We start from the raw sequence: 24,394 nt of genomic DNA, 5'->3' as shown, positions 1-24,394 counted from the left end.
AATTAAATGTTATATCATTTAAATATTATAAAACTTATAAACCATTCAATTATATAATCAATGCATTGCATTTTCATTATGATTTATTTTACTGTCTCAAATAAATATTTTAGTTTTATATTGGAATTGAGGTTTACAATGAAAAATGCAAAGAAATCTACATTGCAATTCTAGTAGTTAATTTCAGATGTTTATCAGGAAGTACTCTTATATCTGGTAATTAAAGACTATTCTGAACATTTCTGATTTATAGTTTTAAAGTTTGCATTCCAGAAACTTCAGCAGGTCAGTTCTAGGTTAGCTAAGACAAATGAAGATATCGTTCATTATGATTGCATGTGTCTTGTTTAAGACTGTATAGGAACTGTAGTATTTGTATGTCTAACTTCATTAAAATCAGCCAGCACCTGTTTGTGCTAAAATGTACAACCGGGTTCACCACATGTTTCTGTTTCAACCCACTCAGATTACAGACAATACATTAATACACTGCCTTCATGTTTCTCTTTTAATCTTACCATATTTCCATGCTGCAGGCTTCAACACCTATTGTAGTCAGTTAGCACGGGAGCATAGATTTATGATAGCACATGTTTTTTTTGTTTGTTTGTTTGTTTTAGATCCTAGTAATTCTTTCAATGCAGTGCTGTGGAAATTTAGTAAGTAGTTTTCACCCTCACTGGTATCTTCTCATATTATGTAGCAAGTTGACCAACTGCTAGAAGTAAACAATCGCGTGGTTTTTATTTACAGTACTGATGCAAATCTCAAAGTGGTGCAGATTTCATTTCTAAGCTTTGTGGATAGTCTCCATCCAAATCAAAGTCTGAACCCCTGACCATTTGACGTGACTGGCTGTGCTCCAAATCACATTAATATTGATTAAAGTCCACAAACCCGTCTGTGTGCCTCTAAGCCTCGTACACAGGCTCGTTTTGGACTGGCTGCCGTCATTGCGCTGAGGTGCACAGAGATCCCTTTGAGCCATATGTTGGCCTGTTGGTAATCATTACTGTCATCATCACAGAAAGTCGTCATGTCAGCTTCCATCAAGAGGAATAGGGTCAGTATGCTGTTTGTTTTTCTTTACGCTCTTTCTCCTTTTTTTGCTTCCTTTCTTTCCGGAGAAGTATCAAAGTGTCAATCTTGTCTTGGTGAGAGGTACCTGGTAAAGAGTGTGGGGAGAGAGTGTTCCTGGTGATGTGTTGTGGCTTGGACTCTAATGAAACTCTTCCTTTAATGAACTCCAGAGCAGAGGTGTGTTTGCAGGCCTGGTGTCAATTCACAAACTGAGATCTGAACTGGCCACAGCTGGTCTTAAGCTGCCCTTGTAGTGGGGAAAAGAGGAAATTTGAGAGAAAGTGGGGAGGGGTATTGGTGTCTGAAGAGCAAAAGGTCAATGAATAGGCAGAGTAAAAGGGATGAAGCACGAAAAGGACAGAATGAGGTGACATTCATAGATTAAAAGTCTACCAGTATATGGCAGCTTGTTTTTGTACATTCCAAGAAATAAGCAAGGTGTCTGTTTTACAATTTTGAAAACTGTAGTTGTTTAGTGCTTGAAAAATTGTTTGTGAAAAACTTGGAATATTCTGAATAACCTGTTGAAATATCCTTCACTTGCGACCTTATCATATTTGCAACTTTATTTCTTTTAATTACTACGTTATATCTTACAATTTTAACTTTTTTCTCATATTTTCGACTTCATATCTAAGAAATGCTACTTTATTTATTGTAATTGTAACTTAATTTTACATAATTACAACTTTATATCTTTCAATTGTGACTTTATTTCTCATATTTGCATAATACGACTTTATTTCTTGGAATTTGCAGCATAACTTTTTATGTAATCGCGCCTTTATATTTTACAATTTTACAATGACTTATTCTCAGTCATAATTGAGAGTTTATATCTCACAAATGCAGCTTAATATTTCTGTAACTGCAACTTTGTCTCACAATTTTTTCCATTAATGCAATTTATCTTATTTCTTATAATTGTGACTTCATATCTCATAAATACTGCATATATATATATATATATATATATATATATATATATATATATATATTTGTAATTGCAACTTTAAATCTTACAACATTAAAGGGGTCTTATGATGCTGCCAAAAAGAACATTATTTTGTGTATTTGGTGTAATAAAATGTGTTTATGGGGTTTAAGGTTTAAAAAAAACACATTATTTTCCACATACTGTACATTATTGTTTCACCTCTATGCCCCACCTTCTGAAATGCATCGATTTTTACAAGGCTCATCACTCTGAAAAGCGAGGTGTGCTGTGATTGGCCAGCTATCCAGCGCATTGTGATTGGCCGAATGCCTCAAGCATGAGACGGAAATGTTACGCCTCTTAACATATTGTGATGCCTTGTCCGGCCAGAGCGACGAGACATAAACATAAAACCCATTATAAATGTGATATAAGCATGATTTCTAGTCGTGTCTTCTTTTGGAAGGCAAAAACAAAGTAGTTTCGCTTTCACAACGAAACAGCGTTGCACACCTTGAGTGAGCAGAGGCTGAAGGCCTAGAGTGAGCCGCGGCCAGCTTGAGTGAGCTGCAGCCAGCTTGAGTGAGCAGAGGCGGGCGGCTTGAGGTGGATTCTACGAAGTAGCATACCTTGTGCTTGCGGCAACCACATGTGACGACCCCGGGCTGGACTCTTGTTTGTCCACGGTGAAAGCCGATTCGGCGATCCACAGTGCAAAGTTGATGTATTTCCTCAGTGACCAGCACGGATCAGCTGCGGGCATGACAAAGCGGTTATCCTCTTTTGGAAGGCCAAACAAAGTAGTTTCGCTTTCACAGTGAAATACACAGCGTCTATATGACATGGCGGAGGCAGCAACAACAATACTACAACGAGAATAAAAGGTACGCCTTCTTTCATTGCGTGAACATCTGGGCGGTGTTATGCAAATCTTCCCACATAGTGACGTAGAGATGTGGGGGCGAGCAGTTAGAACGAGCCGTTTCAGGGCGTGGAAGAGTCATAACTTTTATAAAGAACATCTCTTTTAATTTGAGATTTTAGTCTTTGCAACTTCACAGATCTTCTTTATTCACCAAGAGCTTGTAACACTCCAAAGATAAAGGAAAATTTGAAATCGCATCATATGACCCCTTTAACTTTTTTCATAAATGCAACTTATCTCACAATTGTGACTAATTCTCATAACTGTGGATTCATGTCTTATACTGTATATGTGGCTTTTTTCTGTAATTGTGACGTCATATATGACCCTGGACCACAAAAACAGTCATAAATTAAATTAAATTAAATTAAATTTATGCATTTTGTTGTATTTTTTTTCTAAAGATATTTGTAGTTCATTCAGGCTATCAATTTTTACCTATCATGTGTTCCTGGGGAATCGAACCCCCAACCTTGCGCTTCGCAACGCAATGCTCTACCACTTGAGCTACAGGAGCACTGATATAAGTAGCACGGATATATTTGTAGCCATAGCCAACAATACACTGTATGGGTCAAAATGATCAATTTTTCTTTTATGCCAAAAATCATTAGGATATTAAGTAAAGATCATGTTCCATGAAGATATTTTGTAAATTTCCTACCGTAAATAAAAAAAAAAAATATTTATCATTAATAATATGCATTGCTAAGGACTTCATTTGGAAAACTTTAAAGGTGATTTTCTCAATATTTAGATTTTTTTGAACCCTCAGATTCCAGATTTTCAAATAGTTGCATCTAGGCCAAATATTGTCCTAACAAACCATACATTAATGGAAAGCTTATTTATTCAGCTTATGGCTGGTTTTGTGGTCCAGGGTCACATATCTCAAAATTGCGACTAAGGGTTGTTGGACCACAGTGACTCACATCCAATGAATTAAAACATTTGAAACATATTTCAAAATATCTTCTTTCCTGTTCCAAAGAAGAAAAAGTCACACAGGTCTTGAATAGCATGATCATGTGTGAATGATGACAGAATTTTCCATTTTCTAGTGAACTATCCCTTTAGGAGTTTGACCATAATGGAGTCCCATGAGCCCTTTAAGACACAGGAGGCTGTTTGTTTGATGAGGGCGGATTTGGCTTTGATTCAGTGATGCGAGGTTAACTCTGTTTTATCGTTTGCAAACGGAAGGGCTTGAATAAGGTGAGCTGGTCTCAAAACAGCGGGTAGGGGCAACGTCTACATACAGTCCCCTGTTGTGTCTAGCGCTTCTCAGATGATCACCACAGCTGCACATCATGATTACTCACACTGAAGACCTTACTCATAGACTTTTTAATAAATGCAATATGTTTTCTTACCACTTTTCACTGCCCCTCACTTTTAACATTGCCTTTTTTATGGGGACCACCTGGAAAGGAGGTAATAGATGAGGAATGGGCATGAACCTTGAGAGAAGAAACAATGGTCAGTGTTGTTCTGGCCCAAATGTCAAGAAATAGACAAAAAATAAATAGACAATAGACAAGAAATAACTTTTAAGGAAGACAAATGACTCATCAACCAATACTTTCTGTGCTTTCTTGAAGCCTCCCACAAAAAAAAAAACTGATTGATCACTGGTTGCTCTTTCATAGTTCAGGATTTACTGGCATACTCAGTTATGTTTTATTCAAATATAAGCTTTGTTTTAGATGTCCCTTCTAGAATTTCTTAGAAAGGCAGTTCTCAAACTTTTTAACTCTAGTGTCACCTCTGATCAGATCTTACCTTATTTCTTGTAAGTCTGACGCAGTATTTCTAAATTGTGACTTTGTATCTCACGGTTGCCGCTACATTTCTTGTAATTGTGACTTTAATTCTCATTCTCATAATTTTGACTTTACACCTCACAACTGTGACTTCATTTCTTATTTTCAACTTTGTCTCCCAATTGCCTGCTTTATTTTTAGCTCACAGAGCAATGACAAGGTCATATGTTTGATTTTAAGAAATGCATATGCTGAATCAATTACTTGTCACAGTTTAGTTCTGTTTTTGTCTTGTGATACAGTTTTCCTGTACTTAATTAGTTACTGTACTTTGCACACCTATTTTGCCTTTGAGATGCTTAGCCTGTCTATATAGAGCCCTCTGTTTTCTCCATTGTTTGGTCTTGTTAATACTTAATGGTTGTGTGTATCCCTGTTCATGAAATGCATTAAATGTGTTGAAATTGTTACCTTGCCTTGTAGTGCCCTCTCTCCCCACACTCCGTGGCAATACACGCTGGGAGTTTTTCATTTGCAGGCCTTGAACATGAAAACCCCTTATAGTTAACATTTTTGATTCTCATTTTTAGCTATATGTCTGTCTGCCATCACTAGCCTCTTTCATAATGAGCTGCTTTCAGTTGAAAGTTATGGACATTAATCATAGTGGAGGAGCTGCTAAGGTTATCCTTAACAAAATATTAATGTACTATAAATAGACTTGATTTCTTTACTTTAATAGTCACAATGCAGTTCCGATGAAACGTCAGCAGAATTCTTTAATAGTAGGTGCTTTAACCATATACGGCCCCACATTTCTTCAAGGTTGTTGATAACATCCCCCTTTTCCTGTTTGAAAAGATGAATACTACTGTCACTGTTTTCCTTGCTGTTCCTTGCTGTTTTCCTTGCTGTTTTAACTGGCCTGCTGAATGATGGATCGTACTGTTCTTAACAAAGTCCAGACCATTGTTCGCTCAAGGCTGGGTGATCGGGGTACGGGAGCTTGAGATATCCCAGAAGCTTTCTTAAAGCTTTTGAAGAGATATTTGGACATTCAGAACCATGTCACCGTGGTGTGTTGTTATGGACGATAATTTAATTGGAAAGTTATGATAGTAAGTAGCAGCTGTTTGTATAGGGTTTGAGTTGGCACATTGAGTTACAGGACTTGTAAAAGCAGCTCAGATTTATTGCAAGTTCCTTTTTTTTTCTTTTCCTCACAGACATTTTTTATCTAATGGGACACATTACCCTTAGAACTGGTCACTATATATCTATGGAAGCCAGTTTTCCACCTTGGGGCGGGGGGGGGGGGGGGGGGGTGGGGGGGGGGGGCATTATGTCTTTATTTTTCATAATTGCGACTTTATTACTTGTAATGGTGACTTTATGTTAAACAATTGTGATTTTTATATCTAACCATTTTCACTTTATATCACACCCATTTAATTTTTTATTTAGATATTTTTATATGGCTTATATAAATAACACTGACAGTCCAAAAATATGACTTGGATGATAGCCACTTTAATATAGTAAGTGTTAATGTTTTTTTTTTTCACAACATTTTTGCTCAACATTTATATTGTGTACAATTTATCTGCTGACTTGACCAAAGATGCACTTGTTTTTTGTACCTTCAAAATAGGTTATAATAACTGCAGAAAACTAGCTCACCATGTGAGCAGATCCAGAGATTTAAATCTCTAGCTTGTTATGGAGTTCTTTTAACTAAGTGTTGATTGACTGAAGATTGGAGCTCTAATATGAGTCTCTTGGTATATGACCTTTGACCTGGTATGCTCTGTGGTGGAGGTGCAGTCTGAAACTTGAGCCTGACCTTTCGTCAAAACTTCTTTTCCAGTCTCGGGGCAAGCAGTGCAGGTCAGCATACCTCCCCAGCACCCCATATGATGCCGTATTACCCTCACTCAATTACATCAGCAGACCACACCACCCTGTCATAGACATCCTGTTTATCTTTATTTTATTGGTCCATTAATATATACCAGCTGATATTAGGTCATCACAGACAAAAATATTTTCATTTCAGTTTGATACATGAAGGTTGGTTCTTAACAATTATATACATTCTCACAACTTACAAAAGTATAATGTGGTATACATTTTTATTTATGAAATATAAATATAACTATGTGTGTGTGTCATAATTATAATCATTTTAAGACCTCTCAAAATTAAAAAAAAAAAATGCTTATAATCAAATAATACAAATATAGGTTTTTCATGTTGTCTCCCTCTATTTATGATGTCATTTTCTTAACCTTCTAAATATCATTCATCCTATCATGTAAAAGACACTTTTATAGTGTATAACTTTTGAAATAGTACTTTATGGTAGTTTATACTTTATATTATATATTCAGAGTATCCCCAGTATCACTCTCTCTCTCTCTCTCTCTCTCTCTCTCTCTCTCTTGCTCTCTCTCTCTCGCTCTCTTTCTATCTCTCTCTCTCACAGTCTTCTGACTTTCCTTGTTCTATCAACTCTCTGCCCTGCACTCTCTCCTCAAGTTTTTCCACGAACAAAGTCTGGCAGCCAAAGGCTTCTGATTTTTTTCCATTTGAGCTATAGCAGACACACATTTGGATACACAACTGTAAATATGAATGAAAGCTCAGAAACGCTTTCTCTTTCTCTCTCCTTTTCACTAAGGGAATGAATTATGCCTTATTCCCATTACTTTTAGAGGGACATGGGGCCAGTAAATTTGCTTTTATTGGGAGAACATGAACTTTATTCCCAGGGCCCCTCTCAAATGGATAACCCCTTACCTGCAGCGCAAGTTCCTTTCTGTTTTAATGCGTTTTACAGCTTTGGATATGCTAAAGTTATGAAATAATGTCTTAGTGAAGATAGTTTAATGATATAAATAATGTATAATGATTTGTTCTGTTGATATGGACAGAGATAAATAGGTCATGCTTAAGGAAAGCAGAGACAGTTGTGTACAGTGAGCCTATTTATTGATATTCCCCGGCTTACATGGAGTCCCTTTGTTTTCCTACACCTGGATGTAAGCCGTGAGTAATACATAATTACCCAAGGTTCCTCACTCTCTGTGATTACACAGTGGCTGTGTTAAGCATGCATGTTCTTGCCATTTAAACAGCCGTGTTTGCATTATGATCTTTACACTTTGGCTTTGTATATCATAAGGTGTGACAAATCGCAAGCACATATCAAAACATAGTGGAGAAGCTTTCTTGGATAAAGGTTGTTCTTTACTCTGCTTAGTGATTATATGAGTCATGTTGTCAGTTTAGTGGTGCTGTGCCAATTCTTTCAGCCAACACTGATTACAGCATGAACTTCAGGTGCTTTTTTGGCAAACGAATGTAGATTCATATAACGCGCAGTAACATATGAAGTAAATAACAGTGGTGTCAGGATTCAGGTTTATCACTTTCACACAAGCAGATACAAAATCACCCACATCTATTTAAACACACACATGCACAAAATGAGTGTGAAATCAGAGTTGTGCCACCTAGTATTCATCAAAAAACCCTGTCTTATTCACTGAGCACCACAGATTAACCATTTTAGCACTTAAATAGTACCACAACTTAATGTAATTTAAAGGAATAGTTCACCCAAAAATTTACATTTGCTGAAAATTTACTCAACCTCAGGCCATCTAAGATGTAGATGTGTTTGCTTCATTACCGGAACAGATCTGGAGAAATTTAGCATTACAACACTTGCTCACCAAATGGATCCTCTGCAGTGAATGGGTGCCATCAGAATGAGAGTCCAAACTGCTGATAAAAGCATGACTCCAGTCCATCAGCTGATGTCTTGTGATGCAAAAATCAGCATGTTTTGCTTGATAAACAAATCATCATTAGAACTTTTGAACTTCAAACCATTGCTTCCAGCTAAAATTTAAGTCCCCTATATCCTATTGCTTTCTCCAATAACAAAGACGTCTTGTCTGAATCAGGAGAGAAATATGCACAGATCAAGCACTGTTTACAAGCAAAAACAGTCCAAAACAGTTGTGGGCAAGTATGTTGGTGGGTTTTGATGTGAGAGGACAACAGTGAAAATAGTTTTTCACTGGTTATTATAGATTATGGACTGATATTTTGGCCAGAAGTGACAGTTTAATGTTAAAATGCCGTAATGATGGATTTTTTGCAGACAGCAGCTTTTCAGTTCACAAGTCGTTAATTGATAAACAAGAGTCTTGTGGATTATTGTGATGTTTTTATCAGCTGTATGAACTCTCATTCTGATGGCACCCATTCACTGCAGATGATCCATTGGTGAGCAAGTGCTGCTCACCAATGGATACATTTCTAATGCTAAATTTCTGCAAATCTGTTCTGATGAAGAAACAACACTCATCTGGGATGGCTTATGGGTAAGTAAATTTTCAGATAAGTTTTATTTTGGGGTAAACTATTCCTTTAATTAAAGTCTGTAATTTAATATTTACATTTATTTATTTATTTATTTATTTTTTGTAAATGAATAGTTGAGCTGTTATCACCCGTGCAAATAATGTTGTAAAAATAATTTTATTTATGAGAGATGCTTGTTTGCCATTTTTATATTGATCATGACAGAAGTAATTCATTACAGGAAGGAGAACAACATTAATTTTGATAAATATTGTGGTATCCTGCTATACTCATCACAGCAAAGTTCTCAGAACCTTTACAAGATGGAGAACTATGGCATGCAAACTGTTTATTAATTTTGTGGGTGTGTTTGCGCCGTTACCTTGTTAGCATGATTCCTATAGTGTTTCAGATGCTGACGCAACACAGACCAGCATGTGCAAATAAACAGCTCTATCAGTTGGCACAGTTCACTCTTTGTTTACTCCACCTAATCACTTGTTTTGTGACACCTCAGCTGGTCAGTTCTGTCTGTTATTGAAAGATCAGTGCACACTGTGGTTCGGTGAATAGACAAACAAACATGGACTGTTTTTCTCCGTGTACGTTGTCACCTCTCGTCCTAATGGGCTCCTAACAGCTTGACCTTTCTGCTCTCTTTTGTTTAGCAAATCACTCAACTGCACATTGTATAAGCAAATCATCTGTGGGGGTTATAATACACCCGTACAGCCGATCTCCAGATTATTTGTTTCAGGGAGAGGCGTTGCCCAATGGACATGGATCTTTAAATTGAGAAATCGGATCCCGAGGCTCACACTGCTCTCAGGGGATGTGATGTGGTCAGATGGAGTGTGGAGGGAAGAGAAGGGGTGGATAATCTTTTGGGATCCTAAAATATATATCATAGATTTAGTTGCACATTTAATCAGGCTTTTGTCAGATGTTGATTGATGAGGAGCTGTCAGAGTACCAAAAAAATATCAGTGACATTTCATGGTTCTTGGTGCTAATTTTGATACATTTTGATATGAAAAAACTAATATGTCATTTATTTGTGCACATACTATTTAACAAATCCATGGCATGGACCTTCAGATATATTTACAGCTAAATTATTTCTTCAGTGCAAATTTTAAACTATTTTATTTAAACTAGTTTTATTCAAAAATAAGAGCAGTCAGTGCCCCCCTCCCTTTTTTTCTTTTTAATATTTTGTATAAGGATAATTAATTGTTATATTAATATTATTGTAAACTAACATGTTTTTAAGTAATTATTTTGAGTAGTTTTCTCTTTTTCTCTTATTGTTAATTAATAATCATTAAATAATAAGATAATTTCATAATAATTTTTAAATAAACAATAATGTCAATAATATTATTATAAAGTTTTAAGTTCAACTACAAATATTAACATTAATACAATTATTATTATTATTATTATTATTATTATTATTATTATTATTATTATTATTATTATTATTATTATTATTATACAGGCATTTTTGTCAACTTACATGAATTTCATATGACTGGTTTCTTTACAATAATACATTGTCAAGACAAGCAGTATGATTTTGTTTAACCTCTGCTCAGATCATGTGTCTATTCTCTGACTATAGTATGCATGCCCCATTTCTCTCTTTCTGGGAGAGCTCAGGAGTCACAGGGCTGTGTCCTTTGCTTCTGTAATAGAGGCTGCTATTGTGGTAGTGTAACCTGAGGACTCTTTCCTCTTTTTCTTCATGGCTTCTAATGAGAGTCCCTCAGTGGCTGTCTTTCCCTTCCTCTTGAGGTGCAGTCACGGACCACAGACCCCCCTGTATCAGGGACAGACCTGTCCACTGTTACCCATACACCCCCCACCAATTGTTACATATACTGCTATTGACCCAGGTCAAATTTTAACTCCGGAGTAAACCTGACTGTGAATTGTATCTTCTCTTTTTCAAAAATCCTTCTCAAGGTCTTAAGTCTAGTCCTCATTATACAAAATTTTATGTGTCTTACATCTGGCATACAGAACAGTCTCAAAAGCCTTAAAGATTTTGTGTGTAGATACATAGCCAATGAAACAGTCTATTTTACAGATTCAGGCAGTTTGGCCCTCTTTACAAACTCTACTCTGGAATGCCCTCATACTTATAGTAACAACAAAGTTAAGATGTTTTGGAAAGTGTTTCATCAAAACAGCACGGATAATATGGATATGAACATTCATAGTGCATGCTCACAGTCACCGAGAAGTGAGATTCAAACACCATCATTGCTATCATGGTACACAAAGTATTTGAGATGAAAATATTGAGTGTTATAAACTCCAGAGGTGCATGAGCACATAAAATATGACATGAATTTGAATGAGAACAGAAAATAAGAACATGCATCACTGTTGGCCCCATAAAATATTAAAGAGAGGTGATCTAACACCAGAGTTTAGGAAGGATCCTTTAGTCATGGAAACAAAACCTTTCATGTTTAGAGATAAATCTTTCAAAAATAAAGTGTGCGTCTAATATACAAGTAGATAGAGGGCAGTATGTTATTACAACTAAACATGAATTTTCGGCATTATAATACACAAGACTTCTGTAGATTTTGACTTAAAGGAATAGTTCACCCAAAAATGAAAATTTGCTGAGAATATACTCACCCCCTCAGAGCATTCAAGATGTAGAAGAGTTTGTTTCTTCATCAGAACAGATTTATCATTGCATGTCTACGGTGAATGGGTGCCGTCAGAATGAGTCCAAACAGCTGTTACAAACATCACTGTAATTCACAAGCAATCCACACAACTCCAGTCCATCAATTTATCTTGTGAAGCACAAAGCTGCGTGTTTAAAAGACACAAATCCATGATTAAGGTGTTTTAACTTTAAAAATTCTCAGTCTAACGGAAGACCAATGCAGAAGATCCACTTGTGAGCAAATGACGTAATGCTACATTTCTCCAAATCTGTTCTTATGAAGAAACTCATCTACATCTTATATGACCTGAGGTGAATTTTAGGCAAATTATTCCTTTTTAAATTTATTTTAATAGTTTTATTATAAATGTACTTGATGGTATGTAGAGAAGTACAGGGTTCAGTGCATTTTCATTACTTTGTTTTCTACAATCTTTCCAGTCCTTTTTTCAATTTTTTTTAATCATTGCATAAAAATTAATCCAGATTTCTATTTGTATGTCAGTAACCAATCTTTGTAGTGTACATTTTTTTTTTCTAGGGTAACAAAGTCCCTCAGTGGACAGACTGATGATATCAAGCTGACTTGTGGACCAGTTTTACTCTACTTTAAGATCTTAATAATTTCCATGATGTTTCCAGAACTGGAAATCACATGTTTTCCATGATCGTGGGAGCCCTTCAAGTGAGCTTATCTACAATTAGTTTTCTTAATGTAGGACAGTGAGTCTCTTGATCTTATAATGTACTAAGTGGAAATATCTGTTCATAAAATCAGTCGTCAGCAGTCAGATCTGCTTATTTCAAAATCACATTTCTGCATTCCAAACGGAGTATCTCACTGTCCATACTGATCAGCCTTTCTACTGCTTAACTCATTTTTAAGCGGAGCAACATATGGGGGGAAAAAAACATCTTTAGGAGGTGAAACATCTTTAGGAGGTGTTTTTGACTCCTTAATGGATAGAGAAGGAGGGAGAGTGGTTAAAAATGATGGAGTAGGCTTCAGGCCAGGCAGATTGGTGATTGTTTCCGGATGGGAATATCTTGATACATTTATTAGACTCCAGGGCATGTGCAGTAACACTGATGACACAAATCCATTCTCCTTACCGTGTTAGTATGCGGCACTGATATCTTCATGAGCTCAGCTTCTCAACAAAGCTCTATCTTGTAAATCACAACTTTGTTTGGGCCAAGATGATAATTTTAGGGCATCAGGTTTTACACAAACGTGGAGTTTTCTAAAGCATGCCTTTTTCTTAGGTGGTGGAAATGGCCTTATATAGATATAGTCAATAAAACAAAAGGGAAATTCCAAATAATATGAAACTTTAAAATGTGTTTAATTCTTTTTTTATTAAAAAATTATTGAGTGAATACAATTTAGTACATTATGTTTAATAAATGAATTAACAACTAATAAAAAATACAAAATAAGAGTCATCTGTGGTCTCAAATGTTTAGGCGCCTTTGTATAATTGTTGGTGGATGGTTTTGGTTACACACTCTCAAGAACAGGACACCCTGAAAGGATTAAACATCAATCTTGGTAATGTTTAATGTGCATCTCTCTCAGGTTGATTTCTGTGCTACTCAGCGCACAGGGGAGCGTTTTAGACTCCTCGCTCCATCCTGTCACGGCTCAATAGGTTTAACAGGAGACTTCAAGCGTCCTGCAGGAATTCCAAAATGTGCTTGATCTGAAGAGCATGTTGAAAAGCATGTCATGTTTTGTGTGTGCAGATCTTCCTCTTGTTACATCGCTGTCACAGGTCAATTAACACAGTTTGCTCAAACTTTTCCTTTAATTATCACTCATTTTCAGTTGGCTCTGATGAGTAAAGAAATGCCCTGGACTTCCTTCTGTTTGAGTGTGTTCATGTATATGTGCATGTCTAAGACAGCAGGAGAGAATGTAAGGGGAAGAAAAAGTTGGAAAAGAAAATATAATATGCAAAAATAGGTTGTAATTCTCCACAACAACTGTTCCTCCTTGTCATTAAGCTTTTTGTGGGTGGCCACAGTTACCAATGCATTCTCATGTGACGCACATGCTGGAGAGCTGTGAATCTTTTCCAGTGTCTGTCACTGTGCTGGATTCTTGTGCTGGCCTGAATGAGCACACTCAAGTTTAGTTAACTGTTTTTACATAATACTTGACAGGACAAATTTTGAACAAAACTGTTTCATCCTTACAAAACAGAACTGTAGCGTTAGTATGGGAATGGTGTCAGATTGTAATGCCATGGTACTTTGATATATTCCATTGCATAATTTAAATAAATACAGTACCGTTCAAAAGTTTGAGGTCAGTACGAAAAAAAATAATAATACTGTTATTCAGCAAGGATGCATTAAATTGATCAAAAGTGACAGTAAAGACTTTTAAATTGTTAGAAAAAAATATATTTTTTAAATAAATGCAGGTTTTTATTAAAGAATCCTTAAAAATGCATCAAGGTTTCAGCAAAAATATTAAGCAGCACAACCGTTTTCCATCATACTGATGATATTAAAAATCATCTTTTAAAAAACATTTAAAAACTTACACACCCCAAACTTTAAACGCTGTTGTATGTATATATAGACAAAACTGCCACAAATAAATGGACGTAATTGAATTGAAAAAGGCACAATAACTTTTATTTCCAAGTTGATAGCTAATCACTACTGTAGCATGCAGTTATGTGGCAAAAATGCAATGTACTATTGTTTAAAACATTTGTATAACAATATAAAAGACCATAGAATAATACTTATTCTTCTAGTTTGAGCATTTTTAAAGAATAGTATACAGTATATAATGTAGACTCTTAAGTAAATAAGATAGTATTTCATTCCAAACATGTCCAGATTGAGTACTAATATCTGGATTAAAGTTTGACACTGCTTTGACGTTTGACCTGTGACTTTTCACACTTTCACGCTTTTCATCAACACCCCCAACCATTTTAACTGATTCTGATTTTTTTCAAATTTTGTCTGTTTATTTGAACTGTTCATAACCCGATCATTGTTTTTCTCTCACTTTGTCTTACATATTATAAAATCAAATTGTTTTGGTTTACCGCACTGCAAATCACTGGAGTCTAGCAGTGACTCAGTCTTTGCTTTTTTTCTCATAGTGTATATATGGATGCCATACGCTTTTGCGAGAACCACCCGTTCATATGGTTTAAATTACAGGGTATGACATGCAGACACAGAACAAAACAACTTTTTTATTATTTACAATATGTTGAATGCTTTAAATGATATATCCAGGTCTGTATTATATTCCATTTGAATGTATTTTTCAGATGTTGGATTTGTATTGTATAGGTTGATTAAATATGCCAAGCTTGTTCTGTGGGGTTGCAGCTGTGCATTTGTGTGATACAGTGGTGCTAACTGCCCTCTAGTGTTAGTGTTAAAATTACAACAGTACATGATTTCTCTCTGCCAAAAAAGAGACTACAATGCTGTGATAAAAGCCAGGGTAGGGGGAATCTGGGCTGGATATTGTTTGTAAGGCCTGCTAATCATAATTAACATGCACATTTCATGTTTGTTTTGTTTTTAGAGAGGATTTTGAAGAGGAAGGTTTCTGCCAGCCGTATAGAGGGATTGCGTGTGCTCGCTTCATAGGAAACAGGAGTATCTTCGTGGACTCGCTGCAGATGCAGGGCGAGATCGAGACCCAAATCACAGGTAGCCCTTTAAAAAAAAACATTCTCTCCTCAGTCCTTACAAAAGACATTTGGAAACAACTCTACTGTACAGACTTCAACCGAAACACAGCTGATAAAATCAGTTTGAAGACAGCTTTTGCCAGCTAGACTGTGTTTTTGGACATTTATGATGGTCATAAATGGAAATTTATCATGGTATTCTTTGAGCTATGTGAATATAGTAATTATTCGGGACAATCTTATATATCTGCCATGGTATTACAATCTAATATCTGATATCTTTACTATAGTACTGCCCACCTTTCTTTTTTCGAGGGAATAGTTATGCAATCTGAGAGCCTGGCTTCAGTTTTAAATTTAAAGAGTTTTTTGTTTTCTGTGACAAAGTTTACAATTGTAGCCATTTTTGATCACACAGGCATTCACTGTGGTTTCTTCTCTCAAGAGTGAGCAGTCGGTTTGTTTTTAAATCACACAGCTTCTTGCAAAACCACAACAATTCACCAGAACTTTGTCTCTTTGTTGTTTGTGTGTAAGATATAATTTCCCTCGAATACAACTAAATTGTTACGTAGCTTGATGGAATCCACAATGGCTTATTCTTGCATTCAAATCTGCAGGAATCCCCTGTGTAAAGGCTTGTTTCTGTTTTTTTCCAGCGGCGTTCACCATGATTGGCACCTCCAATCACCTGTCAGATCGCTGCTCCCAGTTCGCGATCCCATCCTTGTGCCACTTTGCCTTCCCCACATGTGACCGCAGCTCTGGCATGGACAAACCACGCGACTTGTGCAAGGACGAGTGTGAGATTCTGGAGAATGACCTGTGTAAGACAGAGTACATCATCGCTCGTTCCAACCCCCTCATCCTCAAGCGCCTCAAACTGCCCAACTGTGAAGACCTGGCCGCTTCGGACAGTCCCGAGGCTGCCAACTGCATGAGAATAGGCATCCCAATAGCAGAGACCATAAATAAAAGCAAGTATTTTGTGTAATTATTTTTTAAAATATATATTTTATTGAAAAACTAAATCAGTTCTCTTCTTCTCTTCCATTTTAGGCCACAAATGTTATAACAACAGTGGTTCAGACTACCGCGGGACAGTCAGCGTGACTAAATCTGGTCGTCAGTGTCAGCCGTGGAACTCGCAGTATCCCCACAGCCACATCTTCCTGGCCATGCGTTACCCAGAGCTCAACGGGGGACATTCCTACTGTCGCAACCCCGGCAACAAGCATGACGCTCCCTGGTGCTTCACCCTAGATGAGAGTGTGCGCATGGAGCTCTGCGACATTCCTCCATGTGGTGAGATGCACTACTAATATTGACATCTGATTATGTTCAGAATAGCATACTACACTCATACTATTTTCAAAATATACAGTATGCATGCTATGTGAGTTTTCTTTATGCACAGAATACCGGTAAGATCTACTGAATTTACGAAATGCTGTATCCCACAATGAAATGCACCGTTAGTATTATTTATATGCCTAGACTATTATAGTACTTATTAAAGATTTTGGATTTGATTTCATTTTTATACTGTATTTAATATAGCTTTAATTTAAACTTTTATTACAGTTAGTTACAAAGCCAACATTTTTAATTTTGTAAATGTTAAGTTTTTACGTTTTCTAATAATATACATTTTATTTCAGCTTAATTTTAACTACTAAAAACATTTTTTATGGTAACAATAACAGCAAAGTAATGCACCTCCCATTTCAAGTGTGATGAGAACAATAAATATAATTTAAAGTAATGTGAGCTTTGATTTTACGTTTAACTTTTTTTTTTTTGGTTGATTATTTCATTTGACTGCAAAAAGTTTAAATATTTGTACACAAAATTTGGTGAAAAATGCCAAATATTTTTGAAATCATTCATCATCGTTTTACATGCTCTTTTAAAAATTAGTATGCAATGTACAGTACTTTTTTCAGTATGCAGTATGCTAGTATTTAATTCTGAACAAAGCCAAACTTGGGTAACCTGTGAAAGATTTTACTCCAAAACACATATTTTTAATGAGCACTGGCTTAGCTTGACTGCAAATTGTTGTTATAACAGAATTATCATATGGTTTTAGTATATATATTTGTCTATTGATTGTCCTCAGATTTGCCCAAGCATGGCAGCAGCAGTATGGGGATCCTGTACATCCTGGTACCAAGCGTTGCTATACCGCTAGCCATCGCCCTGCTGTTTTTCTTCATCTGTGTGTGTCGAAACAACCAGAAAGCCTCACGTCCACCAGCCCCACGCCAGCCCAAACCAGTACGTGGTCAGAACGTGGAGATGTCCATGCTCACGGCATACAAACCAAAGGTGAGATGTTGCTACTAACAGATCATAACCAACTATGAAAGTGCATCTACACCACAGTGTATCAGTGGATTTCAGCACAAAAACTTGCATTTTATTCACTTACTACCCAAAATTCAGTTGCTAAATGCGCTGAAATAAATGATTAAGTCAGTTCTGATAGTGAATTTGGTGCTAAAACAACAGATCATGTGTGCAAATAAACAACTCTATCAACAGGTGTCTCCATTTAGATTTTTATTCTTATACTTTTTGCCCATTGGAGTTGTGGGGTATTCTCATAATGTTTGAATTAGTGTATATTCCTGGGTTAAGGGCACTGCACAAACAGGAGGCAAAATGACAGGATGGATGAGCATATGGAGGCAATCTCTTCCAAGCCTGAAGAGGAATCTTAATATAATCATATTGTTATCATTCCATTTGGATCATTCAAAGCAGATTCTAAATGAGATTTTCGCTTGAAAATGGTTTTTCCTTGCTTTGTCTTCTTGGTTGCTGGATAGAGAGACATTTTACAAACAAATATTTCGATGAGATGATGGTAGTTTCATTTAGCTCCAGTATTAATCAGACCTTTTGACTCTCTGAAGTGCTGTTTGTATCTGTAACACATTGAGACCTCTTAACTACAGTCTCAGCTGCAGGCCAAAGTTCAGCCTTAGGTCATTCAAAGGTCACCATTCACTCAAAACAGGGATGAGACATCTTTAGCCTCAGGATGGGTTGCCGCTAACACAAAACATCTGTTTCTTTCAAAGAAAGAGACTCCTATCATTCATTTAACGCTGTTCATTTTTCTGTTGAATGTAGCTGTGACCTTTTGTCAAACTTTTTATTTCCTGTTTCATGAGCCAGAGTCTTGTCCATACCAGTCACACAACATTATGCATATTACTTACATCTCTATCACTCTTATAGGGGATAAAACAACATTGAGTCACAGTGACTGTCATGTAAGTGGTAAGACAGCTTCTGCGAAGTACATAAATGTACACGACAGTGAGAATATTTTAAAAGTAAACAGAGGTTTTATGCATTTCTGTGGTCAGTGGTTGAGGCTGTAGCATGTCTTAATTTTCAGCAACAGAGCATAAGATTAAAAACAAAGCTTTTTGACAACAGCTTCTTGTATATATTAGTGCTGTCAAATCGAATAATCGCGATTAATCGCATCCAAAATAATAGTTTGTGTTTAAATAATATATGTGTGAGTACTATGCATATTTATATGTATATATAAATATATAAACACATACATGTATATATTTAAGAAATATTTACATGTTTATATATATTCATATTTATATAAATATATGTTACAAATATTTCTTAAATATATACATCTGTGTGTGTCTATTTATATATACACAGTACACACATATATTATGTAAACAAACTTTTATTTTGGATGCGATTATTCACGATTAATCGTGATTAATTATATATATATATATATATATATATATATATATATATATATATATATATATATATATATATATATATATATATATATTCAAATTATAATAATAATAATAATTTATTGTAATTGCTGTAGACCAATGAGATTACATCAGAGCATCAATCGATAGTGCAATTTCATTTGTGCGAATGCGTAGGAATGTAAACAGTGACATAATAAGGTCTAACATTATCAGCCATAGCACAGTGTCATTTGTTTTGCATAATGTTACTTGACCACAAATCCTTTACTACATTTTTGGCTCATATTTCCAATAACAAATTTGCCACCCCAGCCTTACCTTTCTATTTCCTTCTCTTCTGTAGAGCAAAGCCAAAGAGCTTCCTCTGTCTGCAGTTCGCTTCATGGAGGAGTTGGGCGAGAGCAACTTTGGTCAAATCTACAAAGGCCACCTGTACCTGCCAGGCATGGAGCAAGCTCAGCTAGTGGCCATAAAAACACTGAAGGACGTCTCAAGTGCACAACATTGGGGCGATTTCCAGCAGGAAGCATCTGTCCTGGCAGAACTTCATCATCCCAATGTGGTTTGTCTCCTGGGTGTTGTGACCCAGGAGCAGCCCGTTTGTATGCTCTTCGAGTTCCTAGCTCAAGGGGACCTCCACGAGTTTCTCATCATGCGCTCTCCCCACTCAGATGTGGGCTGCAGTAGCGACGAAGACGGAACCGTCAAGTCCAGCCTCGACCATGGAGACTTTCTTCACCTGGCCATTCAAGTCGCAGCTGGGATGGAGTACCTCGCAAGCCATTTTTACGTCCACAAAGACCTTGCAGCAAGAAACATCCTGGTTGGTGAGCAACTTCACATCAAGATCTCCGATCTTGGCTTGTCAAGAGAAATCTACACCTCAGATTATTACAGAGTCCAGCCCAAAACGCTTCTTCCTATTCGCTGGATGCCACCAGAAGCCATCATTTATGGGAAGTACACAACAGACTCTGACATTTGGTCGTTCGGTGTGGTTCTGTGGGAGATCTTCAGCTTCGGCCTGCAGCCCTATTATGGTTTCAGCAACCAGGAAGTGATGGAGATGGTGCGGAAGAGGCAGTTGCTGCCCTGCCCGGAGGATTGCCCCCCTCGCATGTACGTGCTGATGACCGAGTGCTGGCAGGAGGGTCCCGCTCGACGGCCGAGATTCAAAGACATCCACACCCGACTACGAGCTTGGGAGGGTCTGTCCTCTCATGCCAGCTCCAGCACACCATCCGGAGGCAACGCCACCACCCAGACTACCTCTCTGAGCGCCAGCCCCATCAGCAACCTCAGCAGCCCGCGCTATGCTGGATACATCTACGGACAGAGCCTCCCACCGGGACAAATCGCAGGCTTCATGGCAGCACAGATGCCTCAAAACCAGCGTTTTATACCTGTAAATGGATACCCTATCCCAACAGGCTATGCTGCCTTCCCTGCTGCCCATTTCGCTCCAACTCAGGGCCCTCCACAGGTGGTGCAGCACTGCCCTCCGCCGAAGAGCCGGTCACCCAGCAGCGCCAGCGGCTCAACCAGCACGGGTCACGTGACCAGCGTCCCCTCCACAGGCTCCAATCATGATGCCAATACACCTTTGCTTTCTCATTGTGTCACTCTGACACCCATGACAGCAGTGCCAGGTGGCACAATGGCAGTTTTTGGACATATGACACAGAAGTCTATGCAAATAGACCCAAGTCAAGCAGCACTGCTGGCTGACACTAACAGACTGATGTACAGTGAATCCTTCATTACTGCCGATTTGTGAATACATGTGTTGTCCTGTATATTGATTTATTGAATTATTGATATTTTAATGTTTTTTTTTTTCTTCCTTGTAAATATGAAATAGCCTGAACAAAATGCGAAAGTTTATATTGTAATGCTGTTTTATAAATGTGTTTTAAAGGAAACTTGTATATTCACAAATGCTCTGTGAAGTTCATGCCACTTTTTCAACTTAGTATGACTAAACGTGGCCTTAAAATGTGCTTTTTTTCAACCAGAACTTTGAAATCATGCTCTTTCTCAGTTATTTTCGTCAGAGCTGTGGGTTTATCACCAGTTTTGCCTTCTTTTTCACTCATTGACGATTTCCTGGAAGGCTTCAGAATGTCTTGGTCTCTGTCCCGTCGTTGTATTTTGGACTTATTGAATCTGTTTAATTGCATTAATATTGCATTGAAATCCAACCCTGTAGCCGACGTTCCCAAATGAAGGGAATAGTTTTGCAAAAATATATCACTGATGCCTTAACATGAAACAAAAAGTGGTAAGACTTTCTTTGTAACCTGTGTTTATAATACATTATAAAGGTATTCTTAAGGCATTATAATTAATGCATAATGCATTATTAAAAAAATAAAATAAAATTATAATATGCTGTATCATCTCATAAATAAACATAAAAATAATAATACTTACACATTTGTGGTTATAACTTTTAAGAGTATGATTATTTATAACACACACTGAATGCCATTTTAAATCCACTTAATTTATAATGGCTTATCTCATTTCTTGGTATTGTTTATTTAAGTTCTGCACATTATCTTTCTACATCTTGTGAGTGGTTAGGAATGGTTGAGTGTTTTTCCTGTGAGGTTAATGTTAATTTTACTGTGAGCTAGTTTAATCTCAGTTGCAAAGTTATTTATCAACAGTTGTCTAAAGAGTACCATCAAAATAACCATACTGATATTACAATAAAAATAGTTCAAAACAAATGTGTACACATTCATCTGATCTGATATCTGATTTTATGGCTGTAGTAGTAGTAGTAGTAGTAGTATTTATAAGTGATCTTTGTCTGCTTTAAGTAAAGTGAACTACTTTAGTTAACTTGAAGCAGACAAAGATCACTTATAAATAATAAGACCACATCATAAAGCCTTTTGGATGTTTTCATGAAGACTTTGCATTTGTCATTTTAAGGTAAAAACACTAATAAGATGTACTAGGTTATTGTGCAGATCTTAAACAATGGCAAGATATGAGACTTATAATACATTATAACTATGGGAAATATGATTCATTGTAACTTAAGTGAATGCAACGTGTTCATTGTGTGTTATAACTCATCATACTCTTAAAAGCTATAACCACAAATAAGTAGGTATTATAATACATGAAAAGTGTTCTTATGATTATTTATGAATTGAAACAACGTATTATTATGCATTATTCATTAATTATGATGCCTGAAGAATACCTTTATTATGAATTATAAATTTGGGCTTCATAGAAAGTGTTACCAAAAAGGGTTGCTTTAATTATAGCCACCATATGATCCTGCATCTTATTATAAATTTAGACATTTGTACATGTGGGAGAGAATGTGTTCTGTGACATTCTTCTGTTACTGTGGTGGCATTCAAGTCATTGCAACACATGAGACATGCCGGGGCTGCGTTTGCTGTAAGCCAATAAGCCAGTGACTTCTCAGGCAACATTTGCGTTTCTAAGGTACATCCTGAAACTGATTTCAGCAGGCTTCTGAAGTGGCATAACGGTCTAATGATCTACAACAAAATAGTGAGAACTTTGGTGTTAACCAAGCAAATATTGAATTTATACCATCTTGCTAGGAATTAAAGTGATAGTTCACCCAAAAAATATGAATAAAATAAAATAATATTTTGTCATCATTTACTTATTTTGTGTTCAGCAGAAGAAAAAAAACTAATCTAGGTTTGAAACAACGTGAGAATGAGTAAATTTTGACAAATTTTTATTTTTGGGTGAACTATCACTTTACATAAAAAGCTCACAATACTGGGCAGAAACCTACATTTATACACAAACTGACTGCTGCCTTTCAGGTGTCATTTTTTTCCTTTCAGTTCAACTGTCATGGAATCACACACATATACTGGGATATCATTAGCAGATGAAGAAATCTCAGTTGATAAGATGTGACACAATCATTGGATTCAGATGTGCCTTTTTGCCTTCCAACCTCCATATGCAGCATTTTTTCATCTTTCAGACATAGCCCAGATTGTTTACATAATTATATTTGTCATTGAACAATATAGCCGAAATTCAGGCAACCAGAAATCATTCACATGATTTCACATGATTTCTATGTATATTCTATATGTGCCTTAACCCAGAGCATATATAAATATTTTAAACTGGATAACATTTTATTTGTCTAAACGAGTCGTCAAATTTTCACATCACTGTTTGGCAAAGCATATGTGAAATCTGCCCTACAGTATAACTGATGCAGGACTCCTCACTACCTATAGAATGTATTGTCTAAAAATTCCTCAAGAGGTCAGTGTCACTCTGCGACTCTGATTGAATGAAGTTCTTTATATTTGTCTCATGTTAATACTCTATGTGCCTGCAATTTTTAGCTCTCATTTGATGTTTGTTAACTTTATTTTCTCTCTCTCTCTCTGAATGTGTATCTTGTTTAATCTCTTAAACTTTCACAGAAACAGAGATTAAACAAATCACTTTAGTAAGCAGCTGTATGTCATGGTCATTCACATTGTGGTTTGTTGCTATGCAACTGTTTATTTCAGCGACACCCTTGTGTTGAAGACAATCAAGAATTTATCTTTTATGCTGGGTACAGTGTTTGTGAAGACATGATTGCTTGTGACCTATGAAATGCCTTTTGGACAGTCTCATGACATTTCATGAACAGCCGTTATGCATAAAAAATCTGATCAATGGTTTATTTTTATATGATTTGTCACACTATTTTACATCAATATTGCAGTCTTATTATTGTACGACTGAACATACAGTGTGTTGACATTATAAAACCCACTAGTGAAGACATTTTACTGGTCCTCACTAGTTAAAAAGGCTTATAAATATGTTTTTATTGAAATCTATTGTTCTGCACGTGGTGTGTGTGTGTGTGTGTGTGTGTGTGTGTGTGTGTGTGTGTGTGTGTGTGTGTGTGTGAACCGTCTTTTGGGGACAAATTTGTGCCCAGAAGTAAGTTAAACCTGACAAAATCTTCTAAATCCTCCTTATGGGGATGTCCTCATTAGTAAAAAATGATAAACAAAGTTAAAATAGTAAACATGCTGAAAGTGTTCGGTTAGGTTTAGGGTGTGGGTGTTGGTTAGGTTATAATATATAATATTTAACTTGCTGTATATATACATAAAAAAATGCAGAAAAACATGCAAGAAGTTTA

At 36.4% G+C, this 24,394-nt stretch overlaps 1 protein-coding gene across 1 annotated transcript in view; it reads left to right on the top strand.

Moving 5' to 3' along the window:
* The window catches only part of ror1 (receptor tyrosine kinase-like orphan receptor 1), a 107,339-nt gene extending 83,322 nt beyond the window's left edge, over positions 1 to 24,017 (top strand). Inside the window, exons 5-9 of the mRNA XM_042758369.1 lie at positions 15,337 to 15,464; positions 16,105 to 16,422; positions 16,505 to 16,750; positions 17,568 to 17,776; positions 19,565 to 24,017. Coding sequence (XP_042614303.1) covers positions 15,337 to 15,464; positions 16,105 to 16,422; positions 16,505 to 16,750; positions 17,568 to 17,776; positions 19,565 to 20,998 — 2,335 coding nt within the window. The 3' untranslated portion in view covers positions 20,999 to 24,017. The remainder of the gene's footprint in view (positions 1 to 15,336; positions 15,465 to 16,104; positions 16,423 to 16,504; positions 16,751 to 17,567; positions 17,777 to 19,564) is intronic.
* The last annotated feature ends 377 nt before the right edge of the window (positions 24,018 to 24,394 follow it).

Source organism: Cyprinus carpio, chromosome A6 (genome assembly GCF_018340385.1).
Source record: "Cyprinus carpio isolate SPL01 chromosome A6, ASM1834038v1, whole genome shotgun sequence".
In the NCBI taxonomy this organism is placed as follows: domain Eukaryota; kingdom Metazoa; phylum Chordata; class Actinopteri; order Cypriniformes; family Cyprinidae; genus Cyprinus; species Cyprinus carpio.
Note: the sequence above shows the minus strand (reverse complement) of the source record. Positions and strands in the feature narration are given on the sequence as shown.